Raw genomic sequence first — 25,573 nt, 5'->3', positions numbered from 1 at the left:
AAAGAAACAGGCAGTTTGAATAAACAAATAATTATAATTGTCAATAAAAATATTTTAAATGACCCTAGGAAATAATGTCTTTTTTTTTTTTTTTTTTTTTTTTTGAGAGAGACAAGATCGTCTCACTCTGCTGCCCACGCTAGAATGCAATGGCACCAAAAAATATATATATATACAAAATTAATACAAAAAAATACAAAAATTAGCCATTCATGGTGGTATATGCCCATAATCCCAGCTACTCAGGAGGCTGAGATGGGAGGATCGCTTGAGCCCAGGAGGTTGAGGCTGCAGTGAGCCGTGACTGCACCTCTCCACTTCAACCTGAGCCAAGAGTGAGACACTGCCTCAAAAAAAAAAAAAAAAAAGGTCCGGGCGCAGTGGCTCACGCCTATAATCCCAGTACTCTAGAAGACCCAAGGCGGAAGGCAGGCGGATCACCTGAGGTCAGGAGTCTGAGACTAGCCGCCTGACCAACATGGAGAAACCCCATCTCTACTAAAACTACAAAATTAGCCGAGCGTGGTGGCACATGCCTATAATCCCAGCTACTCTGGAGGCTGAGGCAGAAGAATCGCTTGAACCTGGGAGGCAGAGGTTGTGGTGAGCCGAGATCACACCATTGCACTCCAGTCTGGGCAACAAGAGCGAAACTCCGTCTCCAAAATAAACCAAAAGAAACACTAAACGGTCTAGCATGTTCTATACTGTGTCATTTAGCACTTAATTATAGGTAATTCAGGAATGTGATTCTTTACCACTTTTACTGTATTCTCAAGCCAAATATACATAATTTTTAGTATCCTGCATTTTCCTCTCATTCATTCATACATTGTTTCATTAAACATCCATTAAATAGATTCTGGGCACCTAAGTCATTATATGCCAGGTCTCATTATTTTAGCAAAAACTTGAATAACTGACAGTTACACATAAATATACACATAACGCATGGGGCAAGAAACAAGACTGGAGGGAAGAATAGTAAAAGGAAGACTAGTAAAACTGAGAATCTGATAACTAGTATGTGAGGAAAGAGTATACATGGTGAATGTGACAGACTGAGTGGGCAGAAGGGAAAAAGACAGAATGGTGAAAGACTAGAGTAGGATGTCGCCAAAGTAATCACCAGATGCTAGTGCTTAATATAAACCACACCAAAGCAGATATGTGAAAATATTCTACATGATTTTTTTAACCTATTCCTGTGTTATGGATTTTTTTTTTCTTTTTTCACATGAAGTTTTAAAATTCACATTTCAAAAGTTATCTGCCACTGGCCAGGCGTGGTGGCTCATGCTGTAATCCCAACACTTTGGGAGGCCGAGGCAGGAGGATCACTTGAGGCCAGGAGTTCAAGACCAGCCTGGCCAACATGGTGAAATCCCATCTCTACCAAAATAAAAAATGAAAAAATTAGCCAGGCGTGGTGTCCCATGCCTGTAGCCCCAGCTACTCTGGAGGCTGAGGTGGGAGAATTACTCAAACCAGGGAGGCAGAGGTTGCAGTGAGCTGAGATCATGCCACTGCACTCCAGCCTGGGCACAGAGTGAGACTCTGTCTCAAAAAAAAAGTTTGCCAGCTGTCCTGTGGGTGAGTATTATATTAAGACTAGCGACATCTGGTGGATATTTTGGAAGTGACACTTGAATTTCTCTATGACAGCACTGAAAATGCACCCCTATGCCTCTGGGCTAACAGTTATCAGGTGTCAGAGCTCCACATCAGTAATTAGACTAACATCAAATCATCTTTCCGCAAGATTCAAGGTCTCTTTACAACAGGTAGCCTGATTTCTACCAAGGACCTAACTCCTGATGTCCAGCTGCCTTCTGAAAGATGTATACAAAATCTGACGCCACAATTCTTTTACAAGGTAATTTATTATTTTAAATGTTGACAGTCTTTGACGTCGTCTTTTCAAATTTATTTATTTATTTTATTTTATTTTATGTATTTATTTATTTATTTTTTGAGACGGAGTCTCGCTTTGTCGCCCAGGCTGGAGTGCAGTGGCCTGATCTCAGCTCACTGCAAGCTTCCGCTTCCCGGGTTTACGCCATTCTCCCGCCTCAGCCTCCGGAGTAGCTGGGACTATAGGCGCTCGCCACCTCGCCTGGCTAGTTTTTTGTATTTTTTAAGTAGAGACAGGGTTTCACTGTTAGCCAGGATGGTCTTGATCTCCTAACCTCGTGATCCGCCCGTCTCTGCCTCCCAAAGTGCTGGGATTACAGGCTTGAGCCACCGCGCCCGGCCTTATTTATTTATTTATTTATTTGTTTGGTTGTTTATTTATTTATTTATTTTGAGATGGAGTCTCCCTCTGTCGCCCAGGCTGGAATTGGCACAATCTCAGCTCACTGCAACCTCTGCCTCCTGGGTTCAAGTGATTTTCCTGCCTCAGCCTCCTAAGCAGCTGGGATTACAGGCACCTGCCACCACGTCCAGCTAATTTTTTTTTTTTTTTTAGTAAAGATGGCATTTCACCATGTTGGCCAGGCTGGTCTCAGACCTCAGGTGATCCACACCTCTCAGCCTCCCAAAGTGCTGGGATTACAGGCATGAGCCACAGCACCTGGCCTGACATAAGTCTTTAAAAAATCTTTTTTTGAGACAGTGTCTCACTCTACCACCCGGGCTAGAGTGTAGAGGCACAATCACAGCTCACTGCAGCCTCGACCTCCCAGGCTCAAGCAATACTCCCACCTCACTTTCAGCCTCCCAGGTAGCTGGGACTACAGGTACATGCCACCACACCCAGCAAATTTTAAAATTTTTTGTAGAAAGGGGGGTCTCGGCCAGGCATGATGGCTCATGCCTGTAATCCCAGCACTTTGGGAGGCTGAGGCGGGTGGATCATTTGAGGTCGGGAGTTCGAGACCAGCCTGATCAACACGGTGAAACCCCATCTCTACTAAAAATACAGAAATTAGCCGGGCATGGTGGTGGGCACCCGTAATCCTAGCTGCTTGGGAGGCTGAGGCAGGAGAATCACTTGAACTCGGGAGGCAGAGGTTGCAGTGAGCCAAGATGGTGCCACTAAACTCCAGCCTGGGCAACAAGAATGAAACTCCTTCTCAAAAAAAAAAAAAAAAAAGAAAGAAAGAAAGGGGGGTCTCACTGTGTTGCTCAGACTGGTCTTTAACTCCTGGCCTCAAGTAATCCTCTGGCCTCAGCCTCCCAAAGTCCTGGGATTACAGGCATGAGCCACTACCTCACCTGACCTGACATAGTCCTAAATAAGGAAATTAATTATTTACAATGTGGGGGGCAGGGGTGAGGGAACCTAAAAGTCCAACAACAGAGAAGTGGTTAAGAAAATTACAGCCATTATAATGTTTACCAAACGTGCCCACATTAAAACAAAAAATTTTAACAATTTTATGTTAACGTTAAGTGAAACAAAGCAAGTTAAAAAGTTTGCACAGCATATGATCTCATGTTAAAAATATACTAACACAGTGAAACCCCATCTCTACCAAAAATACAAAAAATTAGCTGGGTGTGATGGCACGTGCCTGTAGTCCCAGCTACTAAGAAGGTTGAGGCAGGAGAATTGCTTGAACCCGGGAGGAGGAGGTGGCAGTGAGCTGAGATCGCGCCACTGCACCCAGTCTGGGTGACAGAGCGAGACTCTGTCTTTAAAAAAAAGAAAATATATATATATATGTACATATATGTGTGTGTGTGTATATATATACAGAAAAAAAGACTGCAAGAATATTTTCCAGAATATAACAGTGTGCTTCTGGGTGGGAGAATTATGGTTTGCAGTTTTCAAAATCATAGTTTGCAATATTTTTCCAATGCTCTGTAATTAACATACATTATTGCTGTAACAAACTTTAAATATTTTTAAAATGCATATATTCTGATTAATTGCTAGAATTTCTCAACCCCTGCCTCATTTTATTAATTGCAGAAAAAGATGAATCAAGGTCCAAGAGAGCTATTAATAGAATTTCCACAAGAAGGAAAAGCAAAAAAATAAGACAAATATATTAAAATTCTGTTTCAGGATCTGAGTCCTGATGGAGAAATCCCCAGAAGTAGAACCGTATTGAAATTCCAGTAACATCATCACGCTTTTCACAACAATACACCAAAAACTTACAGAAGGCTCTGTTGGCAGCAAGGAGTTAGTAAATCTCATAACCACTTGGGTCCCCATCTTCAAGAGTCCCTAGAAGAGATGAATCAGGGCCACCTTAAAACAGGAAGAATAAGAAATGTACAAAATAACAGGCCAGGAAAAAAAAAAAATTAAAGCTAAACTAACTTAGTTGGGGCCAGGCCCCTCCCCAAAACCTACCAACTTAAGTCATCTTGAAGTATCAGAAACAGGACCCTAGTTAGCAGGAAGTCCAGCTGAAGATATTACAAGCACAACAGGGCTATCCCAGTGGCATTTGAAAAAATTTTTTTTTTTTTTTTAGAGAGATAAGGTCTTGCTCCGGCACTCAGGCTGGAGTGCACTGGCGCTGTCATAACTCACTGCAGCCTTTAACTCCTGGGCTCAAGAGATCCTCCCACCTCAGCCTCCCAAGTATCTAGGACCACAGATGTGCACCACCACACCCAGCTAACCCAGTGGCATTTCTAAACCTAGTTGTTTAGGTATTAATAGTAATAAAGTGAAGAGTAATACTCCCCTATCATTAGTCAAGCAACAATGCATTTTCCCTTCTTCCTATATTTATCAGTCAAGGACCACAGGAAATATTCTGAAGATAATCAGAAGAAATACTGGAAGCTCTGCTACTGGCATTTACTTCCCTCTATCCTCAGAAACTGAGTTTTAACCCAGAGAGACAACATGTATAATTTTTTTTTTTTTTTTTTTTTGAGACAGTCTTGCTCTGTCGCCCAGGTTGGAGTGCGGTGGCACAAGCTCAGCTCACTGTAACCTCCACCTCCCAGGTTCAAGCAATTCTCCTGCCTCAGCCTCCCAAGCAGCTGGAACCTCAGGCACGTGCCACCACACCCGGCTAAGTTTTGGTAATTTTTTAGTAGAGATGGGGTTTCACCATGTTGGCCAGACTGGTCTCCAACTCCTGACCTTGGGTGATTCGCCTGCCTTGGCCTCCTAAAGTGCTAGGATTACAGGCGTGAGCCACCGCGCCTGGCCCGGCATGTATAATTCTAAGGCAGAAATGTGTATATTGCACTTTAAGCTTACAAAGTACTATCATCTACATCATCTTATTTGACCTTTGCAGTAAATAATCTCTGAAAACAGGTTAATTTTTTTTTTTTAAAACTTTTTTGAGATGGAGTCTCGCTTTGCAGCCCAGGCTGGAGTGCAGTGGCGCGATCTCAGCTCACTGCAGCCTCCACCTATCGGTACAAGCGATTCTCCTGCCTCAGCCCCCAGAGTAGCTGGGATTACAGGCGTCAGCCACCACGCCTGGCTAATGTTTTGTATTTTTAGTAGAGACAGGGTTTCGCCATGTGTTGGACATGCTGGTTTCAAGCTCCTGACCTCAGGTGATCCACCCACGTCGGCCTCCCAAAGTGCTAGGATTATAGACATGAGCCACCCCGCCCCGCCAGTACTAACCCGGCCCGACCCTGTTTAGCTTCCAAGATCAAAAGAGATCGAGCGCCTTTCAGGGCGGTATGGCCATTAAATTTTGCATTTTTAGTAGAGACAGGGTTTCTCATTGTTGGCCAGGGTGGTCTCCAACTCCTGACCTCAGGTGATCCGCCCGCCTCAGACTCCCAAAGTGCTGGGATTACAGGCGTGAGCCACCGCGCCTGGCCACCTTCATTTAATATATAGAAAATAGGCTACAGAGTTTCTCCACAAATTAGTGGTGGGGGCAGCCCTCCAACCCACCTTTTCTGAATCTGCCTGCATTGACTCTTTGCCAGACAACAGGCCGGGAAAAAGTGATAATGGTAATGATATAATGGCAGCCAACATTTGACTACAAACTATGTACTTGTTGCAAGTGCTTTAAATTCTCACACTTTATGGAGCTAATACTATTTTTTTTTTTTTTTTTTTTTTTTTTTTGAGATGGAGTCTTGCTCTGTCCCCCAGGCTGGAGTGCAGTGGCGAGATCTCGGCTCACTGCAACCTCCGCCTCCCCGGTTCAAGCGATTCTCCTGCCTCAGCCGCCTGAGTAGCTGGGATTACAGGCCCGTGCCACCATGCCTGGCTAATTTTTGTATTTTTAGTGGAGACGAGGTTTCACTATGTTGGCCAGGCTGGTCTCGAACTCCAGACCTCAGGTGATCCGCCCGCCTCAGCCTCCCAAAGTGCTGGGATTACAGGCATGAGCCACCGCGCCAGGCGGATACTATCATTGCCAACTTTTGTGTGTGCGTGTGCTACAATTTCATTTTCAGTACTCTACCAGTCTTTAATCATCCCTCTTAGGGACCAGCAGAGAGACAGCGGTATTTGGGGAGAACGGAGAACAGACTGAGAAAGGGGAGTGCGTTACCCCTCCTCTCCAAGCTCTTAAAGTCTGAAGCAGGAAACTGCACACTAAGAATGTACAAGGCTGAGAGTGGGTTTGGTCTTTGAAATTTTAGCCTCCTCCTACCCGCTTCAACCTCGCCACCTCCGCGTGTCCCCAGTTTCGATGTGGATGATCAACTTGGGTAATATTTTTGTTACCCGCCACCTTTCAGCACCTACCTCTTAAATTATGGGTCCGTCTGGTTCAGCATCTCTGTCCCCAGCCCTCCTGGGCTGGGCCTGCCCCTGCTCTGGCTTTGCCGCGGCATTCCCGCTGCCATGGTGATGCGGAGGCCGGCCACAGGCCCCGCCCGCCTCCAGCCAGCCCGAGCCAGCCCCTGCCGGCCTTGGTCCCGCCTCCGGCCCGCCGGATCCCGCCTCCTGCAGGTCCTGACCGCCCCCGCGCCCCCGGACCCAGATCCTCCCACTGCCGTTCCGGACCCGCCTCCCAGGAGCCCCGACAACAACCAATCCCGGCAAGGACCTCAAGGGAACTGCGCCCTCTGCCAATGGTAGCCCGCCCCCTGTTATTCCCAAACCCCACCCGCCTCCAGCTCCGCCTCCAACCGCGGCCTGGGGGTGGGGCCGGAAGGCCTCTCTACTGGCTGGACTTTCGAACCGCCCTTAAAACTGGGCGGGATGCGCTGTCCTCGCGAGGAGCCTTGGGGCCCCGCCCCAGAAAACACGCCAGGCATGTTTCTCAGGCCATTTATTGATCCTAGCGGCCCCGCACCTGCGAGAGCCAACAGTCCCTCCGAGGGAAGTTTCCGGGCCTCGCTGTGCTGTCGGTTATCAGTGTCTTGAGGTTCTGTAGGCCCATGGTTGGAGAGCGCTTCCTCCACGCCTCATCCCCCTCCCCCATTTGTCTGTTAAGGTCTGGAGCCTGACTCAGCCCAAGCCAGCCCTGGTGTCTGAATGTAAAAGCTCAGAATGCTTTTCCAGAGCACCTCCCCTTCAGCTTTGGAGTTTAAGGTGTGTGAAAAAGGATACCATTAATTAAAGTCCGACAAGATCAGCCCACGTGCTTATAGGCTAACTTTTAACCTGCTCTTTCTGCACTTTTCAAGAGCAGGAGCAACAATGGTGAGGTCGAAGACCTACCTCCCTGCACACTCCACCTAACCTCATGTGGCTACCTAAGTTTAGCTATCCACTCATAGCTAAACCAACTATAACTCCAACCTAACAGTGGCAAGTAAGAGGCCAGGGGAGAAACTGGGACGCTCACAATTCCTGGGGCTTTGGAGTTCTTTAAGCTTAAAACGTGGCCAACATCCCTGGGTTGCCACCCAATTCCCCAAAGCTGTAGATTCTCCCCCACAGGAGTAGTGGTTAACGATGGACTGGGCCTTCCTCCCCAAGGCTCACACCAGGGTCCCGTTCTTGCTGTCATAGAGAGGTGTGGCCTGGGGGAAGCGAAGGGTCGCATACTCTGTAGCGTCTTCTAAATGCACTTGTTTCGCTTCCCAGGAATGGGGACGGCTGCACACTTGAATGTCAGCATAATGTAAGTTGCTGTCTTCCCACATGAGGCCTGGACTCCTCTCTTGAGACCCTTGCTGCTGTAACACCCGCTCATACGTGTGTCCTGTTGTTTCATGGCCCTGCGAGGAATGGATAGCATTAAGGGAGATTCATGGCTTGGTTTTGCCCCTCACCTCCAATGCAGGGGCAGGTCGACTGATGTCCCTTCGCTTTGCTCCTTTGAGGGGCAGAGGAGGACAGACAGAGCCAGCAAATTCTACAGGTGACTGAAATGTGTCTGTTGCAGGGCAAAAGAGCTGGCTACTGGGATCCCATGTCCGAGCAGCCCCGGAGAGGGGACAGAGGCCTGTCATTACCTTTGGGCCATTCTGCTGCAGCTGTCGTGGCTGTGGCTTCAGTGTCCGTCTTGCTTGGCTTCCTGAGGGGAAGAAATCCAACTTAAATTCATTCTCTCTTCCCTGTCTCTGTTGAGACTGCCTTTTCAACTCACTATTAAACTATCACGGCAGGCTTCCGTCTAATCTCCCTGCCTCCATTCTCACTTCTTTCATGTCTACTAGTCCTAAATCCAAACTCCTTAGCAGGGTTTACAATCTGGCCCTTTCACAATCTGGCCATATTATCTTCCATCCTCATTTTTCACTAGCCCCTAACACAGTTCAACATGAGAACCCATTATGTGCCAGGCTCTGTGCCATGTTCTGGTGGTAGAAGGATGAGTAAGCTGTTTCCTCTACCTCAGGGGGCTTACAGCCTGCTAGGAAAGACAAATAAATAAAAATAAGTAAACAGACTTACAATGCAAGATGGTAAGTGCTTAGCTACACCAATCAGTCACTTTGAATCAAGTCAGTCTCTCTTTTCTTTTTTTTTCATGAGCTGATTTATCTGCCTAAAACACCATCTTCTCCCTCCTCTGCTGACTTATGAACTTTGCTTTTATTTATTTATTTAGAGACAGAGTCTCGCTCTGTTGCCTAGGCTGGAGTGCAGTGGCATGATCTCGACTCACTGCAACCTCCACCTCCCGGGTTCAAGCAATTCTCGTGCCTCGGCCTCCCAAGTAGCTGGTACTACAGGCACACACCACCATGCCCCACTAATTTTTCTCTTTTTAGTAGAGATGGGGTTTCACCATGTTGGCCAGGCTGGTCCCAAACTCCTGACCTAAAGTGATCTGCCCCCCTTGGCCTCCCAAAGTGCTGGGATTACAGACGTTGAGCCACTACGCCCAGTCCTTTGCTATTATTTCTTTGACATTTTGACATCAGTGTCTTCTCTCATTCTCCCACAGCATGAGTGCACATCGGTTATAGCACCAGTAGATGATATTACAACTGTTTGTTTATATGAATTTATCTCTTAAATTTGATTATCAGCTCTTCCAGAGCTGAGATCGTGTGTCTTTCCTCTTGTGCCTCTCTGCCTCCTTGGGACCCACACAGGTCCTCACATACAGTATAAGTGCTGAGTAAGTATTTGCTAGATGAATGAAAGAATGAGCAACCAACCCTGCCACTCTGAAATAATGGAAAGAATAAGATCCAGAGGTTCAGAGCTAGTCTTCAACGCAGCAACCTGGATTCTCTTTTCTCTTTGGTGTGCTGTCTCCCTTTATCCCTTCATTCCTTTTCTACCCTTCTGCCCTTTCCAAAGATGGCAGTTCTATTGCCTTCTCTAATTTGCCTCCCCCAGATTCTTCCCCCAGCCCCAAAGTTACCTGTTTTCTTTTTCTTCTGGAAAGTTGATGGGCAGCTCCTGTGATAGGAAAAACAGATCACCCATGTGCAAGAAGCCCTGGCCTCTGCCCTCCCTCCATCATCATTTGCTCTGTGGTCTCCTTAACATTCTGATGACCTTCCCCTACCTCCCTCTAACAAAGATTCACCCTGAGCCAGGTTCAAAGCATTAGTCAAGGGTACCACACCTCTCCCACATGGATGGTTCTGGAAGGTGGAGTAGTACAACTGACATAACCAGACCCAAAATACAGCCTCAGGCAACCAGGCACTACATGCCAGGGATGTATCTGGCTTGAGAGCTATTCTGGGATTGTCTAACAGGCTAATTCCCAGCAGAGGGTGAGGGAAACCTGCCAAATGATGGAATATTCTTGGATCCAGAGACCCTCTTGCCTCTTCTTCAGTGCTTTTTTTTTCCCTGGGGTCTTTGCCAATCTGGGACTTTTATTCTGGGAGCCCTGGAAGCTGCCACAACCAGGGCTAACTAATTACAACCCCTTAGGGCCCTTTCTTAACAAGTGACCTCCCTCCCTGCTTCCTTGTCCTTGTTTTTAATTAACAGAGAAAGTGAGAGATGTTTAACCTTTAGCATCCTTTAGAGAACTTTGTCTACAGAACAGGGAGCACTGCATTTGGTGAGTGACTCAGCTATCCTGCCCTCACTGTAGGGCAGACCTCTTATATTTATTTCTGAGCCCCTAGGGTCCCCAGTGGCGCCCGTGTGTCTATGTGATTGTTAACTGTTTGATGCCAGAGAGACAACACTGTTTGAGGAAATAGGCTAAATAGTTTGGGGCTTACTCCAGATTCTTTTTCTTGCTTTCTTGCTAGTATATTTCCAACTCTTGCCAGAGCCAACCCTGTTTGTCTTTCTGATCTCTCATCTCCTGGGAAGTTTCCTTCTTTGCTAATTGGTGAGGGTGAGAGAGAGAAGACTGACGTCCAAATCATGAGGACTACTGTGGGGAAAAAAGTCAGGATTTTTCCACACACATTTGACAAAGGTTTCTGTTTTGATGTGACTTTTGGTTTTGCTACAGCTTGCTCAGTTGACAGCAGTTGAGTCTCCAGCCAAACTCTACAGGTGGTTCAGAAGAAAAACTACTTCTGTGTTTTTCTACTTCTTCTGCCACTTCAGCTCTTGCTTTATGTTACCGCTGCTCAGTCAGCCTTATCCTAAGAACGAGATAATCTTCTAATTCTTTACCACTTGTTACTACTCTTTACCTACTTATTTTTATTTAAATGGATAGAGAAAATATTAATCCTAAAATACATAGACTAGGGCTATCCAATGTTAGTGAACAGAGCCTCTTCTCAAGTTAGATATTGTGCAATGCTGGGACACAACCCAAATGGAGTGAATATTCATTTAGATTCACAGGTGATGAGATTTTATTTTTAGATTTAAGGATACTAAGTGGGCACTCTTCTACAGTAGTAATAGGAATAAAAATTTGTGCAATCCTCCTAGAATGCAACTGGCAATAAGTATAAAAAGCCTTAAACATAAATGTGTATGCCCTCTGATGTAGCAATTCCATATCCTAAGAAATAATTATACATGTACAAATATGGATATTCATTATAACATTATTTAAATTGCAAAAAATAGGAAATACTCTGAAGGTCCATGATTTGGTAACTGACTAAATAAATGGCATATCCAATTAATGGAATATATGTAGCCATGTCATAAAGAATGTTGGAAGGACCCGAACATCATGGAAAATTTTACTCTTTATTAAGTTAGTAAAAAGATATGTTTTGGAATAAAAACTGTGCACATTTAAAAAATATATGGAAATACACTAAAATGTTCCCATCATCTCTGGGTGCTTATGTTTATGGCTGCTTTTTATTTTCTGCTCTTTGCAGAAGTTAAATTTTCTGCGATGAATGATTATTACCTTTGTAATCAGAAACAATAACAACAAAGAATATTTTAAAATAAAAATATCTTCAATTGCCATAATATCTTTAAGCCTCTGGAGGTTTATTGAGATAACAAAAAATAGAGAACAAAGTTTTTTTTTGTTTTTTTTTTTTGTTTTTTTTTTTGAGATGGAGTCTCGCTCTGTCGCCCAGGCTGGAGTGCAGTGGCCGGATCTCAGCTCACTGCAAGCTCCGCCTCCCGGGTTCACGCCATTCTCCTGCCTCAGCCTCCCAAGTAGCTGGGACTACAGGCGCCCGCCACCTCGCCCGGCTAGTTTTTTTGTAGTTTTAGTAGAGACGGGGTTTCACTGTGTTCACCAGGATGGTCTCGATCTCCTGACCTCGTGATCCACCCGTCTCGGCCTCCCAAAGTGCTGGGATTACAGGCTTGAGCCACCGCGCCCGGCCGAGAACAAAGTTTTATTCAATCCTACTAGTATTTTAAGAGGAAAAAAAGATTTTGGTTGGACTGTTTGGTATAGTGTCTCTAGAATGGGCTCTGGAGTCAGACTGATGAGGTCAGACTAGCTGTGAGACCTTCAGCAAATTTTTAACCTCTCTGGGCTTCTGTTTTCTTATTAATAAAATGAGTATGATAGGCCGGGTGAGGTGGCTCACGCCTGTAATGCCAACACTTTGGGAAACCAAGGCGAGCGATCATTTGAGGTCAGGAGTTCAAGACCAGCCTGGCCAACAGGTGAAACCCCGTCTCTACTAAAAATACAAAAATTAGCTGGGCGTGGTGGCGCGCCTGTAATCCCAGCTACTAGGGAGACTGAGGCACAAGAATCGCTTAAACCTGGGAGGCTAAGGTTGCAGTGAGCTAAGATTGTGTCACTGCACTCCAGACTGGGCGATAAAGCTAGACTCTGTTTCAAAAAAAAAAAAAAAAAAATGAGTGTGATAATAGAATTCAGACCTCATGGTATTATTGTAAGGATTAAATAAAACAGGAAATATAAAATACTTAGCATGGTTCCTAGCATATAATAAGCATCAGTAAAAGTTGACCACTAATGACTATCACCATCAGAGAACTAACCAGTAATGAAAAAAGAATACCAACACTTGGGAAGAGACAGAATAAAAGAAGCTGTTATATCCCCTTCTCTGGAAGCTTTTCTGTGCTTCTGGATGTCCTGTGTCTATAAGGCATCTCAGAGTTTAAAGGGTGCTTTATTTTGTCAATCCTGACATTCCAGGAAACACATATTTTTGTTCCCATTTTACAGATGGGTCAACTAATGCCCTTTTTTACTAACTTAATAAAGAGTAAAATTTTCCATGATGTTAGGTGTTCTTCCAACATTCTTTATGAAGTGGCTACATATTTTCCATTAATTGGATATGCCATGTATTTAGACAGTTACCAAATGTTGGACCTTCAGGGTATTTCTTACTCAACAAGGCAGGGACCAAATGTCCTTTTATTACTGTGTCTTCTGTGTCTATCACTGTGCCTGTAGTACATGTCCAATAAACATTGTTTAATAAATGAATGGATAAATGAATGAGTAGTAGGGCAGGACTTGAATCCAATGTACTACTACAAAACCTATGTGTTTTCCAATGCACTTCACTTGTCTATCTAAATAAAATGATGCTTTATTTATAACATGACATTCTCAAGATCTGCCCCAAGCATGGAAGGCAGTAGACAGGATAAAACCAGGACCAGGAATTTATGGCATGGCAGTGATGAAAATTCTGGGAAAGAACAGTAACAGGGCCACAGATAATTTATTACGAGGTTCTAACATACAGTATATCCTTTGCTCTTCAAAATAAGCCTGTGATCTACACAATGTAGGATGTATTATCTATATTTTATATATGAGGATGAATACAGAGAAATTAAGGGACTTATTACCTATGGTCACATAGTAAATAAGTGTGAAAGTCATACTCAGATATCCCATGGATATTCTTCTTTTTCCTACTTCTGCCCTTTTATTTTTATTTTCATTTTTGAGGCAGGGTCTCTCTGTCACCCAGACTGGAGAGCAGTGGTGTGATCATGGTTCATTGCAGCCTCGACCCCCAGGGCTCAGATGATCATCCTGCCTCAGCCTCCCAAGTACCTGGGATTACAAGCGTGCACCACCACACCTAGCTAATTTTTTTTTTTTTTTTTTTTTTTTTGAGACGGAGTCTCACTCTGTCGCCCAGGCTGGAGTGCTCCGCCTCCCGGGTTTACGCCATTCTCCGGCCTCAGCCTCCCGAGTAGTTGGGACTACAGGCGCCTGTCACCTCGCCCGGCTGGTTTTTTTGTATTTTTTAGTAGAGACGGAGTTTCACCGTGTTAGCCAGGATGGTCTCGATCTCCTGACCTCGTGATCCGCCCATCTCGGCCTCCCAAAGTGCTGGGATTACAGGCTTGAGCCACCGCGCCCGGCCTAATTTTTTTTTTTTTAGACGGAGTTTTGCTCTCATTTCCCAGGCTGGAGTGCAGTGGTGTGATCTCAGCTCACTGCAATCTCTGCCTCCTGGGTTCAAGCGATTCTCCTGCCTCAGCCTCCCGAGTAGCTGGAATTACAGGCATGTGCCACCATGCCCGGCTAATTTTTTTTGTATTTTTAGTAGAGACAGAGTTTCTCCATGTTGGTCAGGCTGGTCTCAAACTCCTGGCCTCAGGTGATCTGCCTGCCTTGGCCTCCCAAAGTGCTGGGATTACAGGCGTGAGCCACCGCGCCCGGCCACTTGGCTCTGTTTTCTAAGGTCTCCTGAAAGGAGGTGCAGCTCTGGTGTTGGAACAAGGAGGTACCAGGCAAAGGAAGGTGGCAGTGGGAGGCTGGCAGACAATTATCTCCAGGTGCTCTGATTTTCGGGGGGCTCTACATCCACCAATAGAGATAGATGTTCCCCTCTGCCCTTCCACCCTACTCACCAGCTTCCTCCGCAGCAGACCCGGTTTCCCATGGCGCGCTGTCTCCAAGGGAGCCCAGCTGTTTTTATGCATCAAGAGGCTTGTGCATTTCCGGGTTCCTGGTTGAGCTTTCCGCCGCAGCTCCCGGAGTCTGTGTCAGTGTCAGATTTCAACCTAGCAGGTTGGACTTTGGAAGCCACCTGCTGGAATGATTCCCAGGTGACTGTGTTCCCAGGCAAAGGATAGAACAACACACCGGCTCCAGGTGAGAGCTATCTCAACTTCAGGATTTGAAGCGTTTTTTGATGAAGCCATGAACTTGAGCTTCAAGCTTCAATAAAAAGAAACCTGAGATAGAAAAGGGCTCTCGGTTTCCTTAGGAAATGCTTCTCCATTACATCCCTCTGTCTTTGAAATATATCCTCTATAATAGATGAGTGCCTAATGTAATAGTTTGCTCAGCACCACTCTGGTTTAACTGAGTTTCACTTTCGTGGCAATTGGTACCAGTTTCTCATTATCTTTGTCCAGAATCTGGATTGGGATACTGAAGTCTGTTGGAAACTTAAGTTTGGGAAAATGAGTTCCTCAGATAGTCTCCCTAGATCTTTGAAATCTATGTGGGCAAATCACTTAACCTTTATAGGGTCTAAGTTTCCAGGGCTGTGAAATTAAAAAACTGAATCTAATCCCCTTTCTGGTATAAAATCAGATGATTCTATGATCGGGATGGCCTCAGCACTTCTTAACCACTCACTTCCCTATCCACAATTCAGAGCTACTGATTCTCCACTTACCCCTCAACTCTGCTTCTCCTTCCAGTAACGCAAAGTTTGACTCACCCCACACTCACCAGTTAGAAAATATGGGCTCTAGGAGAATCCATTGAAACCCATTATTCTTGTCTTCAGTTCTCTCACCCCATTGTTAGTGTTTTCCTCGGATGCCTGGTTATTTGTGTGTCCTTTAAGTGGATGTTCAGGGCCCACCACTCAGCTCTGCACTCCACAGAGAATACCCTAGACTTTGAACTCCTCTTATGAAACATGGGTAAGAGTGACAATCTTACAGGATTGTGGTGAAAAATAAAGCTGTAGTGCAGGGCCTGGCATATGGGACACGCTCAGTAAGAGTTAGGTATTGTTGTTGTTATTATTACAAAGCATATTATTTTCTTTCTTTCTTTAATTTTTAAAGAGGGTCTCAGTCTGTCACCCAGGCTGGAGTTGAGTGGCTAGCTCACTGCAACCTCAAACTCCTAGGCTCAAGAGATTCTCGCCCCTCAGCCTCTCGAGTAGCTGGGACTACAGGTTCACACCACTGTGGCCTAGCTAATTAAAAGAAAAAAAAATCTTTTTAGAGACAGGGCCTTTTTTTTTTTTTTTTTTAACTAATGTGAGATGGGGTCTTGTTATGTGGACCAGGCTGGTCTCGAACTCCTGGCCTCAAGCAATCCTCCCATCTCAGCCTCCCAAAGTTCTGGGATTACAGGTGTGAGGCACCACACCTGGCCAAGATAGGGTCTTGCTATGTTGCCCCTGCTGGTCCTGAAGTTCTGGCCTCAACTGACCCTCCCACCACGCCTGGTTCCCACATCTTACTGTCTTTTCGTGTGCCCTAATCATTGCACTATTTCATGGCCATGCTTCTTCCGTGCAATCCATTCTGTATTCTACTCTACCATTAACTGTATCCTTTTCATCCTGTTACCCACTCCTTCTCCTCCCAGTTCAAAAGCCATTAATGATTTCCTATCACCTACAGGATACCGTTCAAACTGCTTAGCCTAGCACTCAAAGCCCCCCATAATCTGGTTCCTTTTTAGCCACCCCTTCTGTAATATTTTAAAAAGCACCTAAGCAGCTGGGTTTACACAGTGGCTTGGCTCATGCCTGTAATCCCACTGCTTTGGGAGACTGAGGCAAGAGGATCACTTGAGCCCAAGAGTTCAAAATCAGCCTGGGCAATATAGCAACAACCCATCATCTCTACAAAGTATAAAAACTGAAAAATTAGCCAGGTGTGGTGATGTGTGCCTGTAGTCCCAGCTACTCAGAAGGCGAGGTGGGAGGATTGAGCAAGAGAGGTTGAGGGTGCAGTGAGCTGTGATCACGCCACTGCACTTCAGCCTGGGCGACAGAGTGAGACTGTCTCTAAAAAAAAAAAAAAAAAAAAGAAGAAGTAGAAGAAAAGAAAAGGAAATCACCTAAGGGATTTTTAGATGACCAGAAACTCCAAAGAAATCCATAGAGCAATAGAGCATTGTGGTAGCCAGAAAACCTGATATGCCTAAAGCAGCATTAATAGAAGCCTGAAGTGATAAACAAGGATATTGATTATTCCACTGAAGTCTGTACCAGTCAATCCATGACTGGAATAACAATTTTAGGCCTAGATGTTGAAATTCAAGCTACATTATCAAAAGGCAGTATGTTCAAAATAAAGTTAATGGGTAATATGTGATGTGGAAAGTGCTATATGATATGGTTGAAGGAACAAGGCATGGCCAGGTGTCGTGGCTCACGCCTGAAACCCCAACATGTTGGGAGGCCAAGGTGGGCAGATTGCTTGAGGCCAGAAGTTCAAGACTAGCCTGGGTAACATGGCGAAACCCAGTCTCTACAAAACAATACAAAAAATTAGCCCGGTGTTGTGGTGAGAGGATTGCTTGAGCCAGGGAGGAGGAGGTTGCAGTGAGGGGAGATGACACCACTGCACACACAGCCTGGGTGACAGAGAGAGACCTTGCCTCAAAAAAAAAAAAAAAAAAAAGACCTAGGCATGTTTAGCTGGGAAAGGGAAGCCTCAGGAAGACAGGATGGTTATCTTTAAATATCGGAAGGATTTTCAAGTGAAAAAACCATTGCATTTGTTTTTCAGAGAAGTTACTGAAATGCAGATTTTGATTCAACAAAATCAAAGGAATTTATAACGGTTAAGTCAGTTAAGACCAAAAAGAAAATGGAGGGCCAGGTACAGTGGCTCATACCTGTAATCCCAGCACTGTGGCAGGCCAAGGCTAGAGGACTGCTTGAGTCCAGGAGTTCAAGACCAGCCTGGACAACAAAGCGAGATCTCGTCTCTAGAAAAAGTAAAAAATTAGCCAGGCGTGGTGGCACACACCTGTTGTCCCAGCTACTCAGGAGGCTGAGGCAGGAGGATTGCTTGAGCACGGGAGGTTGAGGCTGCAGTGAGCCATGAGGAGCACGGGAGGTTGAGGCTGCAGTGAGCTGCAGTGAGGCATGGCCACTGCACTCCAGCCTGAGCAACAGAATGAGACCCTATCTAAAAAAGAAAAGAAAGAACATGGAACAGGCTACCGTAGGAAGTTCTAAGTTGTCTGTCATTCAGAATGTCCCAGAATAAGTTGATTAATAACTTTAAAAGAATTTTGAATGGAGTGGGGATTTGGACTAAATCAGAAGTTTTCAAATTTTTTATAGCTGAGAAACCCTTTCCCTTAAATAAAGCTCAGTTACAAAACATATCAATGTGAAGTTATTCTGGTTGAAGTCTAAGTGGAATCCTTTTCTTATTATTTTTCTTCTCAACTAGATTCCGGAAAGTTGACAATAAAAGCTAATAGTTTTTATATTTACAATATATATTCCCCATGGTGTATTACATGAGGTTTGATAAATATTGAATGAATGAATGAACAATTAAATATATCAAATGTTATTTCTCTGGGGCATGCTTTCATTTTTAATAGACAGCAATCTTTCAACCAGAAGTTGAATTCTTCAAGTGAGTTCTGTTATCCTGGAGGTCCACAGATCCCTAAGAAGGATGTATGAATGGGTCTGAAGAGTTGTGGGAACCTATTCAAGTTGTATTGCCAAATTTGGGAGCATATGTATTTTTCTGGTAAGAGCAGCTATAGCTTTTGTCAGATTTTCAGAAGGGTCTATAACTCCCAAAAGTTAAGAAACAACCACTTAATTTAATTCAATTTAATTTTTTTGAGGCAGGGTCTCACTGTGTCACCCAGGCTGGAGTGCAGTGGTGCAATCTCAGCTCACTGCAGCTTCAACCTCCCTAGCTCATCCTCCCACCTTAGCCTCCCAAGTAGCTGGGACTACAGGCATGCACCACCATGTCTGGCTAATTTTTATTTTTTTGTAAAGACAAAGGTTTCACTCTGTTGCCCAGACTGGTCTCTTACTCTTGGGCTCAAGTGATCCTCCTGCCTCGGCCTCCCAAAGTACTGGGATTACAGGTGTGAGCTGCTGCACCCAGCCAAGAAACAACTACTTTAATGGAAGAATTGTAGGTATCTACCACAGCCTAATAAAATATGTATTCGGAGGCAGGAAGGTCGTTTTGGACACCTCCCCCAAATCACCTAGCTGGATGTTCTCTTGATTGCAGAGAATAACTGAGGGGACAGACCCTCAGGCTTTTCTGAATACACCATACCCCCAGAGGACGGGAAGGTAATGGGGTTCCATGATCATTGGAGAGGCTTTGTGTCTGTGCCCCTGTGTATGCATACTCGGGCTCTCAAAATCAGTGACCATTTCAGTGGACAGACCTTAGTACATGAAAACAAAGTATTTACTCCAGGGCTTTAGGCAACTCTCATCAGCCAAAAACCATTTTCCCAGCCCCTACCCAAAACGGGCCAGACAGTCTGGAGACCCTTGTTTTTGTGTCTCTAATCACCAGCTCAGACAGTGCCCTCTGGGCTGTTTGGATGGCATATCCCTTTTCTCTCCCAGGATCACTCTCTCTTTTGTTGCATTGTGAGAAAATCACGGCTAGGAATTTGATCTGGAGCCAGCGTCAGCTTCCGGGTATGATCTCAGTATCCAAGTGCGAGCTCAGGGTCCTATGACGTTAGGCACATCAAACTGAGGAACTTTTTGTCTAGCTGGCTGTGACCGCCTCCCTCCCTCCCCATCCCAGCTTGCCGGCCACAGAATAGGGAGCAGCACAAACAAGGCCCTGAGATTTGGGTTTATTCGGCTCCACCCAAAACTAAACCAAGGCTATGACACGTCCCATGGGACCAAACCATACATTGTAGACCATGCACCTTTCCTTTCCCCCAAGGACGCTGCTACCTCTGGAGTGGTGGGCAGCTGCCCATATCACCATGGGAGGTAGAGAGGGATTTGCTGGGTGCTGGGTCTGTGGCAATCAGGGCTCAACTATGGCTGCCTCCTCCTCTTCCTCTGGATCAGGAGGCGCAGGGAGCAGGGAGATGTAGACCTCATTGACCTCTGTGTCCAAATGTCGGCCACCCCGAGGCGCTTCCAGGTTTAAGATGCCATCATGGGAGAGAGCAGCTCGGACCCGCCAGGGGTCGACATCAGCAGGCAGGACATAGGTGCGGCAGAACTCTCGGGACACGAAGCCGTGGCGGTCCAGGCGCTGGGGGTGCCGGGCAGACACCTCCAGCAGGTTATCCACAGTCCTCACAGTCACCTCGTCTGGGGTAAAGTGGCTCACATCCAGAAATGCCTGGAACTTGCCCTCACTGAGCCTAAGCTCGGAGGCCCCTGCCCTGCTGCCCTCCCCAGCTGGGGCGGCCCGAGGCCGGACATAGTAGCCATGGTAGAGTGTGGGGGTCAGGATCTCTTCTGGAAGGAGGCCTAAGGGGCAGAGAGAACGCAAGAGGCAGGATGAGGGAGGATGAGGCTGGCACAGGGGCGAAATGGGAAATCTGGAGAGGAGGGATTGGGAAGAGCAAGAGGGGAGTCAGGAGGAGTGGGGAACGGGAAGGAGGCCACACAGTAGCTAGGAGGAGAAGGCAGCTGGGAAGAGGGGAAAGAGAACGGAAAGGAAAGGGAGGAGGAGGAGGAGAAGCGGGGGGAGGAGGAGGCACCAAATGGCCTGGTTGATAGAAGGGGGACAAGGAGGCACACCCAGGCGGGCAAAGGGCAGGTAGCAGCACTGCAAGCACCAAGTGTGTCTTGAGGTCAGCAGGAATGGGAAAGAGCTCTGCTTGGAGGGGATGAGAGGGAGTCTGGGGTGGGGGGTGGCTGGTCCCAGGAGATCAGTTAAGCCCAGAGTGGGGTGGAGGCCAGTAACGTTGGGAGGTCAGCCCAGAATTTCAGGGGGTGGGGGTGGGAGGCAAGGGGGTGGCATCTGTGCCATACCTTCTCCGAAGCGCTGCTCACCCAGGCGGCTCGGGTTGGCAAATTCGTACTCAGCGGTGGCTGGGTGGGCATGTGGCACTGAGCGGCCCGACATGGCTGCAGATGCAGCGGGAGCCCTGGTCCGAGGTGCAGCCCCAACAGGCGCAGCGCGACCCCTCCAGCTGCCCGGAGAGCCAGGGCTCGATAGGAGGTGGGGGCGGGGTCGACACCACCCAAAATAGTGCCGAGCCTCTGGGGGGGAGGGGCGGGGAGTGGGGGCCCTGAGTGAGAGCAACGAGGGTGTGACCAGCGCCGCCTGGACCCCTAGTCCCCTCCCCCGCACACTCTTCAGCTGTCGCAGGGGGCCTGAGAGGACAGCTGAGGGTCCTGGTTAGGAACGAGCTGAGAAGGGGTAGCTGGTGGTGCCTGGGGCATGAAGAGGCCTCGCTGAGACCCTCACAAACGGTTTGCACGTTTCCACACCTCATTTTCTCCTCCTTGGAGGCCGGCACTGTGCACCCAATTCCTAAAGCACTCCTGGATTTAATGTTCTGAGAGCCACATAGGATGAAAGATGCAAGAAATCTTTCTGCTCTTTTTTTCAGGGAGTGGGGTCTTTCTGCCCAGATGTCGGAGTCCTCTCCTAAACCCAGGTCAACCCAGGGCAGGAGGCAGATGGCTGGTACTGACATGTTGACCATCACTGCTCTCTTCCAAGGACTCACAAAGAGTTAATGTCCCTGGGGCCCAGCCTAGGAAGATTCCAGTCCCTGCCCAGGCCCAAGATAGTTGCTGGCCTGATTCCCCTGGCATTCAGGACTGAAGAGGAGGAGGAGGAGGGGCACACTCCACCGCCTGCCCCCCCACCCGCCCGCGTGCCTGCTTGGGATTCCTGACTCTGTACCAGCTTCAGAGAACTGGGGTGGGGGTGGGTGCCACTGGGTGTGTACAGAAAGCTAGTGAAACAAGACCATGACAAGTCACTGGCCGGCTCAGACGTGTTTGTGTTTCTCTTTTCTTAGCTCAGTGAGTACTGGGTATGTGTCACACTGCCAAATCCCCGATCACAAGTCTCCATGAACCGGCGGTGAGCTAGGATAATAAAACCCCTGACATCACCATTCCAGAAGCTTCACAAGACTGCATATATAAGGGGCTGGCTGTAGCTGCAGCTGAAGGAGCTGACCAGCCAGCTGACCCCCCACACTCACCTAGCCACCATGGACATCGCCATCCACCACCCCTGGATCCGCCGCCCCTTCTTTCCTTTCCACTCCCCCAGCCGCCTCTTTGACCAGTTCTTCGGAGAGCACCTGTTGGAGTCTGATCTTTTCCCGACGTCTACTTCCCTGAGCCCCTTCTACCTTCGGCCACCCTCCTTCCTGCGGGCACCCAGCTGGTTTGACACTGGACTCTCAGAGGTGAGTCTCCCCACTGCTAGAATGGGAGAGTCCTTACTGGAACCTCCTGTAAACTTCTCCATCCATTTTCCTCTCCTTTCCTGCCTAAACCATTTTAGGCACATGTGTATCCAAATGTGAAGAAAAATGAGGAGGTTGCTAGTTCCTCCCTCCCCCGTCACCTGTTTCTACTTGATGGTCCTCTGTATCCCATTTATTACATTTTTTTCATGCACTGTCAAGTTCATCCTCCATCCCCTAACTTCTCTGCAGGGTACCCCTTTCTGGTTTGGTTCATAACAATCTGCAGGGAAAGAGCTGCCTTCAAACTCCTTTGCTCATCTCTTCTAACACCATGGACTCTTGACCAATTTTACCATCTCAGGTGTCAGAGCCAGGAGAGAGCCCTGCCTCACCCTGCCTGAGCTGTTCACCCTCATGGGCATTTTCTGCCTTTTTATTCCCTCTTCTGTGATTTTCTGGGTTTCTCAGGGCTGTGACAGGGCATTGGCCTGGGTCCAACCAAGCCTTATGAGGAAACAATATAGGGACCCCCACTCGTCCTAAGAGGGTGAGAGAACAGGGTGAACATATAAGGTTGACAGAAGCTGTCACAGATAACGCTCTGGTTTAAAAATATTCGAGTGTGAGTAAACAGGAGATGAGTGGGCAAGGGCTTTGGAAGGACAAGCAGGACCAGCAGAACATTCCAGATTGGGTGGGTGGAAAACTGGCAAAGAGACCTGAGCCAGAAGAAGAGGCCTTTGTCTCACAGACAAACCACAAAGCCAGGCATCGGAGCCAGAGAGGCAGCAGATGCCAGGCCTGCACCCATCCTTGCGACTGGTCCCCTGGGTGATCTGTCTTCTTCTCTGTCCCTGTAAATAAAGTTTGGGTCTGATCACCATGAGCCTTAGGTATCACTGTGGTGGCTCCCTGAAGCAGAGAGCCATGTTTATTTAAAAAGGGGATATTTTAAAGCAGAAAAGAGAAGGATGAATTACCTGGACAGAAAGCAACTCTGCAGAATAAGACAACACCAGTATAATGAGTACTTTCGCCATCTTTCTCCCGTCCCATTCCCTTACCTTGCTATTTCTAGATGCGCCTGGAGAAGGACAGGTTCTCTGTCAACCTGGATGTGAAGCACTTCTCCCCAGAGGAACTCAAAGTTAAGGTGTTGGGAGATGTGATTGAGGTGCATGGCAAACATGAAGAGCGCCAGGTATGTAGCTTGGTTTTTGTTTTCTGCTCATTCATTCAGTGTATACTGTAATAGTCCAGGTAGTGCTATCAGCTTTGGAGGCTGGCTACATTCCAGTCCCAAGCTATAATAGTCTAGATCAGGGGTTACAAATCAATGTCTAGAAGACTAAGTTAGGGATAGACCTATTGCTGTTGTTACTGTTGTTATGGCCAGAGATGTGGTCTTTGTTTGATTTGATCGCCTTAGATGGGATGATGGGATGTTGATGCCCCATCTTAGCCAGAGGTTCTGAATCTTGGCCACATTAGAATCACCAGGGGAACTTTCAAAAAACCTAATGCTCAGGCATATTCCAGACCAATTAAATCAGAATTTTTAGGGGTGGGACCCAGGGCATCAACATTTTTTAAGGTAATTCTAATCTACAGTCAAGGTTGAGGACCACTGATTTAGGTATAGGGCTGTCAGACACCTAGTTGCTTTGCATAATTACATTAACTACAGGTACCCTAAAGGCACTTGAGTTGTGAATTCTCTGTTAGCTGTGCAAGAATCCATGTCTCTTCTTTAGCCCATCTTAATGCTGAACTACTTGGTTTGTCTAAATTTCAGAGCTGTGCTCAGTCTTTAATCCCCTATAGCCCATGCGGAAATCAGTTAATGAGAGCCTGTTTGGCTACATGCTTGAGAGTCAGCAGGCATACGGGTTAAGGTCATCTACTCTTTGGGGGAATTCTGACGAATGGAACAGCTTTTCATGACTTTGTAAGAGGGCTTTAAAATTCCTTCTCACCAATTAACGATAGCTCAGCGATAGCTCAGAACCTGTGCGTCAACCAGTACAGTTTGTCCTTAGTAATGTCCTCAGGCTGTTTCAATTTTGCTCATATGATTTAGGTTTGGGTCATAGTCTCCTTGGATGGAGTCTTTTTTTTTTTTTTTTTTTTTTTTTTTTTTCCCCAGCAGCAGTCCTATTGTTCTGGAACCTTCTGGGACATTCCTGAAGAGTCAGGACAATTTCAGGGCTTCCTCAGGGACTCAGATTCTAAATGAGATTCCAAATTCTGTAGGCCCAGTCAACATTATCTAAACCTTTGGGAAATACTCCTAAACATATCTATGCCTCAGGGTTTGAAAAACAATGAAGTGTTGTACTGTTTCAGACTTCTCAGATTCTCACTGGTAGGAGTGACTACCTAGGTAACTTCATCTTAGCCACAACCCTGAAACAAAGCACTGTTTATTTTTCCTATGTTGTCATGGCATTTGGTCTCACCTAAGGGGAAATCAGGATGCCTGAGTTCTGGGCAGGTGATAGTAGTTCATATTCTTATCTCTCTGCCTCTTTCCTCATTCTTTTGGGTTAGGATGAACATGGTTTCATCTCCAGGGAGTTCCACAGGAAATACCGGGTCCCAGCTGATGTGGACCCTCTCACCATTACTTCATCCCTGTCATCTGATGGGGTCCTCACTGTGAATGGACCAAGGAAACAGGTCTCTGGCCCTGAGCGCACCATTCCCATCACCCGTGAAGAGAAGCCTGCTGTCACCGCAGCCCCCAAGAAATAGATGCCCTTTCTTGAATTGCATTTTTTAAAACAAGAAAGTTTCCCCGCCAGTGAATGAAAGTCTTGTGACTAGTGCTGAAGCTTATTAATGCTAAGGGCAGGCCCAAATTATCAAGCTAATAAAATATCATTCAGCAACAGATAACTGTCTTGTGTTTGAATATTCCACACACTTTTAAATAAATGTACGGATACCACAGATCTATTTATGATTGCATTATGATTTAGAGGGCTCCAAGGATTTTAGAGTCAGAATGACTGGCTCCACCATTTACTAATGATATAAATTTAGGCAAGTTGCTTAACCTTTCTGGTCTTCAGGTTTTCCATTTATAACATGGGTTACTGAGTTGTACAGAGCTATTATAGGAAGTAAATTAAGGAGAAGAAGCAGGAAAAGCCCCTGGCAGAGTTCAAGGAATATTAGTTACTCTGTCTCTGCCCTCTTTGATTTTAGCCCTCAGTTTAAAGGACTGGAACACATCTGAATGAACTCTGGATAATGCTACATAAAAGGCCTTACTGCATCTCTAAAATTAATTACATCATCAGGGAAGACATGGTGACCCTAATATTGTTTGACGTTTTCCTATTGATAAGTATTGCCTTAAGCTGATTTACAAGGGCAATAAGCAGGACTTGGGTGATTATCACCTAACAAGCTCTGAGGTATAGGCTAAATCAGTGGCCCCCAACCTTTTTGGCAGCAGGGACTGGTTTTGTGGAAGACAATTTTTCCCGTGGCCCCGGGGGAGCAGGGGATGGTTTCGGGATGATTCAAGCATTAGATTCTCATAAGGAGTACACAAGCTAGAT

General features: G+C 46.4%; 4 protein-coding genes across 7 annotated transcripts in view; 1 reads left to right on the top strand and 3 right to left on the bottom strand.

Annotated features, from left to right (window-relative positions):
- The window catches only part of DIXDC1 (DIX domain containing 1), a 101,409-nt gene extending 94,490 nt beyond the window's left edge, over nucleotides 1–6,919 (bottom strand). The window contains exons 1-2 of the mRNA XM_015115680.3: nucleotides 6,650–6,919; nucleotides 4,115–4,183 (exon numbers count right to left, since the gene is read on the bottom strand). Coding sequence (XP_014971166.2) covers nucleotides 4,115–4,171 — 57 coding nt within the window. The 5' untranslated portion in view covers nucleotides 4,172–4,183; nucleotides 6,650–6,919. The remainder of the gene's footprint in view (nucleotides 1–4,114; nucleotides 4,184–6,649) is intronic.
- Nucleotides 6,920–7,163: 244 nt separating this feature from the next.
- Nucleotides 7,164–15,532, bottom strand: C14H11orf52 (chromosome 14 C11orf52 homolog). Of its 3 annotated transcripts, none has more exons than XM_077960289.1 (5): nucleotides 15,351–15,532; nucleotides 14,519–14,845; nucleotides 9,675–9,712; nucleotides 8,311–8,372; nucleotides 7,164–8,073 (listed from the first exon to the last, which is right to left on the bottom strand). In XM_077960289.1, exons 2-5 carry the CDS (start codon nucleotides 14,548–14,550, stop codon nucleotides 7,834–7,836), a joined length of 372 nt encoding a protein of 123 aa, XP_077816415.1. In that variant the 5' UTR covers nucleotides 14,551–14,845; nucleotides 15,351–15,532; the 3' UTR covers nucleotides 7,164–7,833. The 3 variants fall into 3 exon arrangements, with proteins under 3 accessions (XP_077816415.1, XP_014971143.1, NP_001181718.1); XM_015115657.3 differs by having other exon boundaries at nucleotides 14,519–14,828; NM_001194789.1 differs by lacking the exon at nucleotides 15,351–15,532 and having other exon boundaries at nucleotides 7,411–8,073; nucleotides 14,519–14,646.
- A 3,908-nt stretch (nucleotides 15,533–19,440) lies between these two features.
- Nucleotides 19,441–21,283, bottom strand: HSPB2 (heat shock protein family B (small) member 2). Its single transcript, NM_001194788.1, has 2 exons — nucleotides 20,602–21,283; nucleotides 19,441–20,094 (listed from the first exon to the last, which is right to left on the bottom strand). Exons 1-2 carry the CDS (start codon nucleotides 20,693–20,695, stop codon nucleotides 19,640–19,642), a joined length of 549 nt encoding a protein of 182 aa, NP_001181717.1. The 5' UTR covers nucleotides 20,696–21,283; the 3' UTR covers nucleotides 19,441–19,639.
- A 484-nt stretch (nucleotides 21,284–21,767) lies between these two features.
- CRYAB (crystallin alpha B) lies at nucleotides 21,768–24,897 on the top strand. 2 transcript variants are annotated; one of them, NM_001260901.1, is made up of 3 exons: nucleotides 21,768–22,001; nucleotides 23,083–23,205; nucleotides 24,555–24,897. In NM_001260901.1, exons 1-3 carry the CDS (start codon nucleotides 21,801–21,803, stop codon nucleotides 24,756–24,758), a joined length of 528 nt encoding a protein of 175 aa, NP_001247830.1. In that variant the 5' UTR covers nucleotides 21,768–21,800; the 3' UTR covers nucleotides 24,759–24,897. The 2 variants fall into 2 exon arrangements, with proteins under 2 accessions (NP_001247830.1, XP_028688505.1); XM_028832672.2 differs by lacking the exon at nucleotides 21,768–22,001 and adding an exon at nucleotides 22,792–22,860.
- The last annotated feature ends 676 nt before the right edge of the window (nucleotides 24,898–25,573 follow it).

This window comes from Macaca mulatta, chromosome 14 (genome assembly GCF_049350105.2).
Source record: "Macaca mulatta isolate MMU2019108-1 chromosome 14, T2T-MMU8v2.0, whole genome shotgun sequence".
NCBI classification, from domain to species: domain Eukaryota; kingdom Metazoa; phylum Chordata; class Mammalia; order Primates; family Cercopithecidae; genus Macaca; species Macaca mulatta.
This window is presented reverse-complemented; position numbering and strand designations above follow the sequence as displayed.

Bases quoted from the DNA above. Each gene is read 5' to 3' on its own strand.
- C14H11orf52 (XM_077960289.1), bottom strand. From the start codon at position 14,550: ATGGGAAACCGGGTCTGCTGCGGAGGAAGCTG. The intron at 9,713-14,518 runs GTGAGTAGGGTG...TTCCTATCACAG, and splicing joins GTCTGCTGCGGAGGAAGCTG to GAGCTGCCCATCAACTTTCC. The intron at 8,373-9,674 runs GTAACTTTGGGG...TCTTCCCCTCAG, and splicing joins CCAGAAGAAAAAGAAAACAG to GAAGCCAAGCAAGACGGACA.
- HSPB2 (NM_001194788.1), bottom strand. From the start codon at position 20,695: ATGTCGGGCCGCTCAGTGCCACATGCCCACCCAGCCACCGCTGAGTAC. The intron at 20,095-20,601 runs GTATGGCACAGA...TCTGCCCCTTAG, and splicing joins TGAGCAGCGCTTCGGAGAAG to GCCTCCTTCCAGAAGAGATC.
- CRYAB (NM_001260901.1), top strand. From the start codon at position 21,801: ATGGACATCGCCATCCACCACCCCTGGATCCGCCGCCCCTTCTTTCCT. The intron at 22,002-23,082 runs GTGAGTCTCCCC...TGCTATTTCTAG, and splicing joins TTGACACTGGACTCTCAGAG to ATGCGCCTGGAGAAGGACAG. The intron at 23,206-24,554 runs GTATGTAGCTTG...CTTTTGGGTTAG, and splicing joins GCAAACATGAAGAGCGCCAG to GATGAACATGGTTTCATCTC.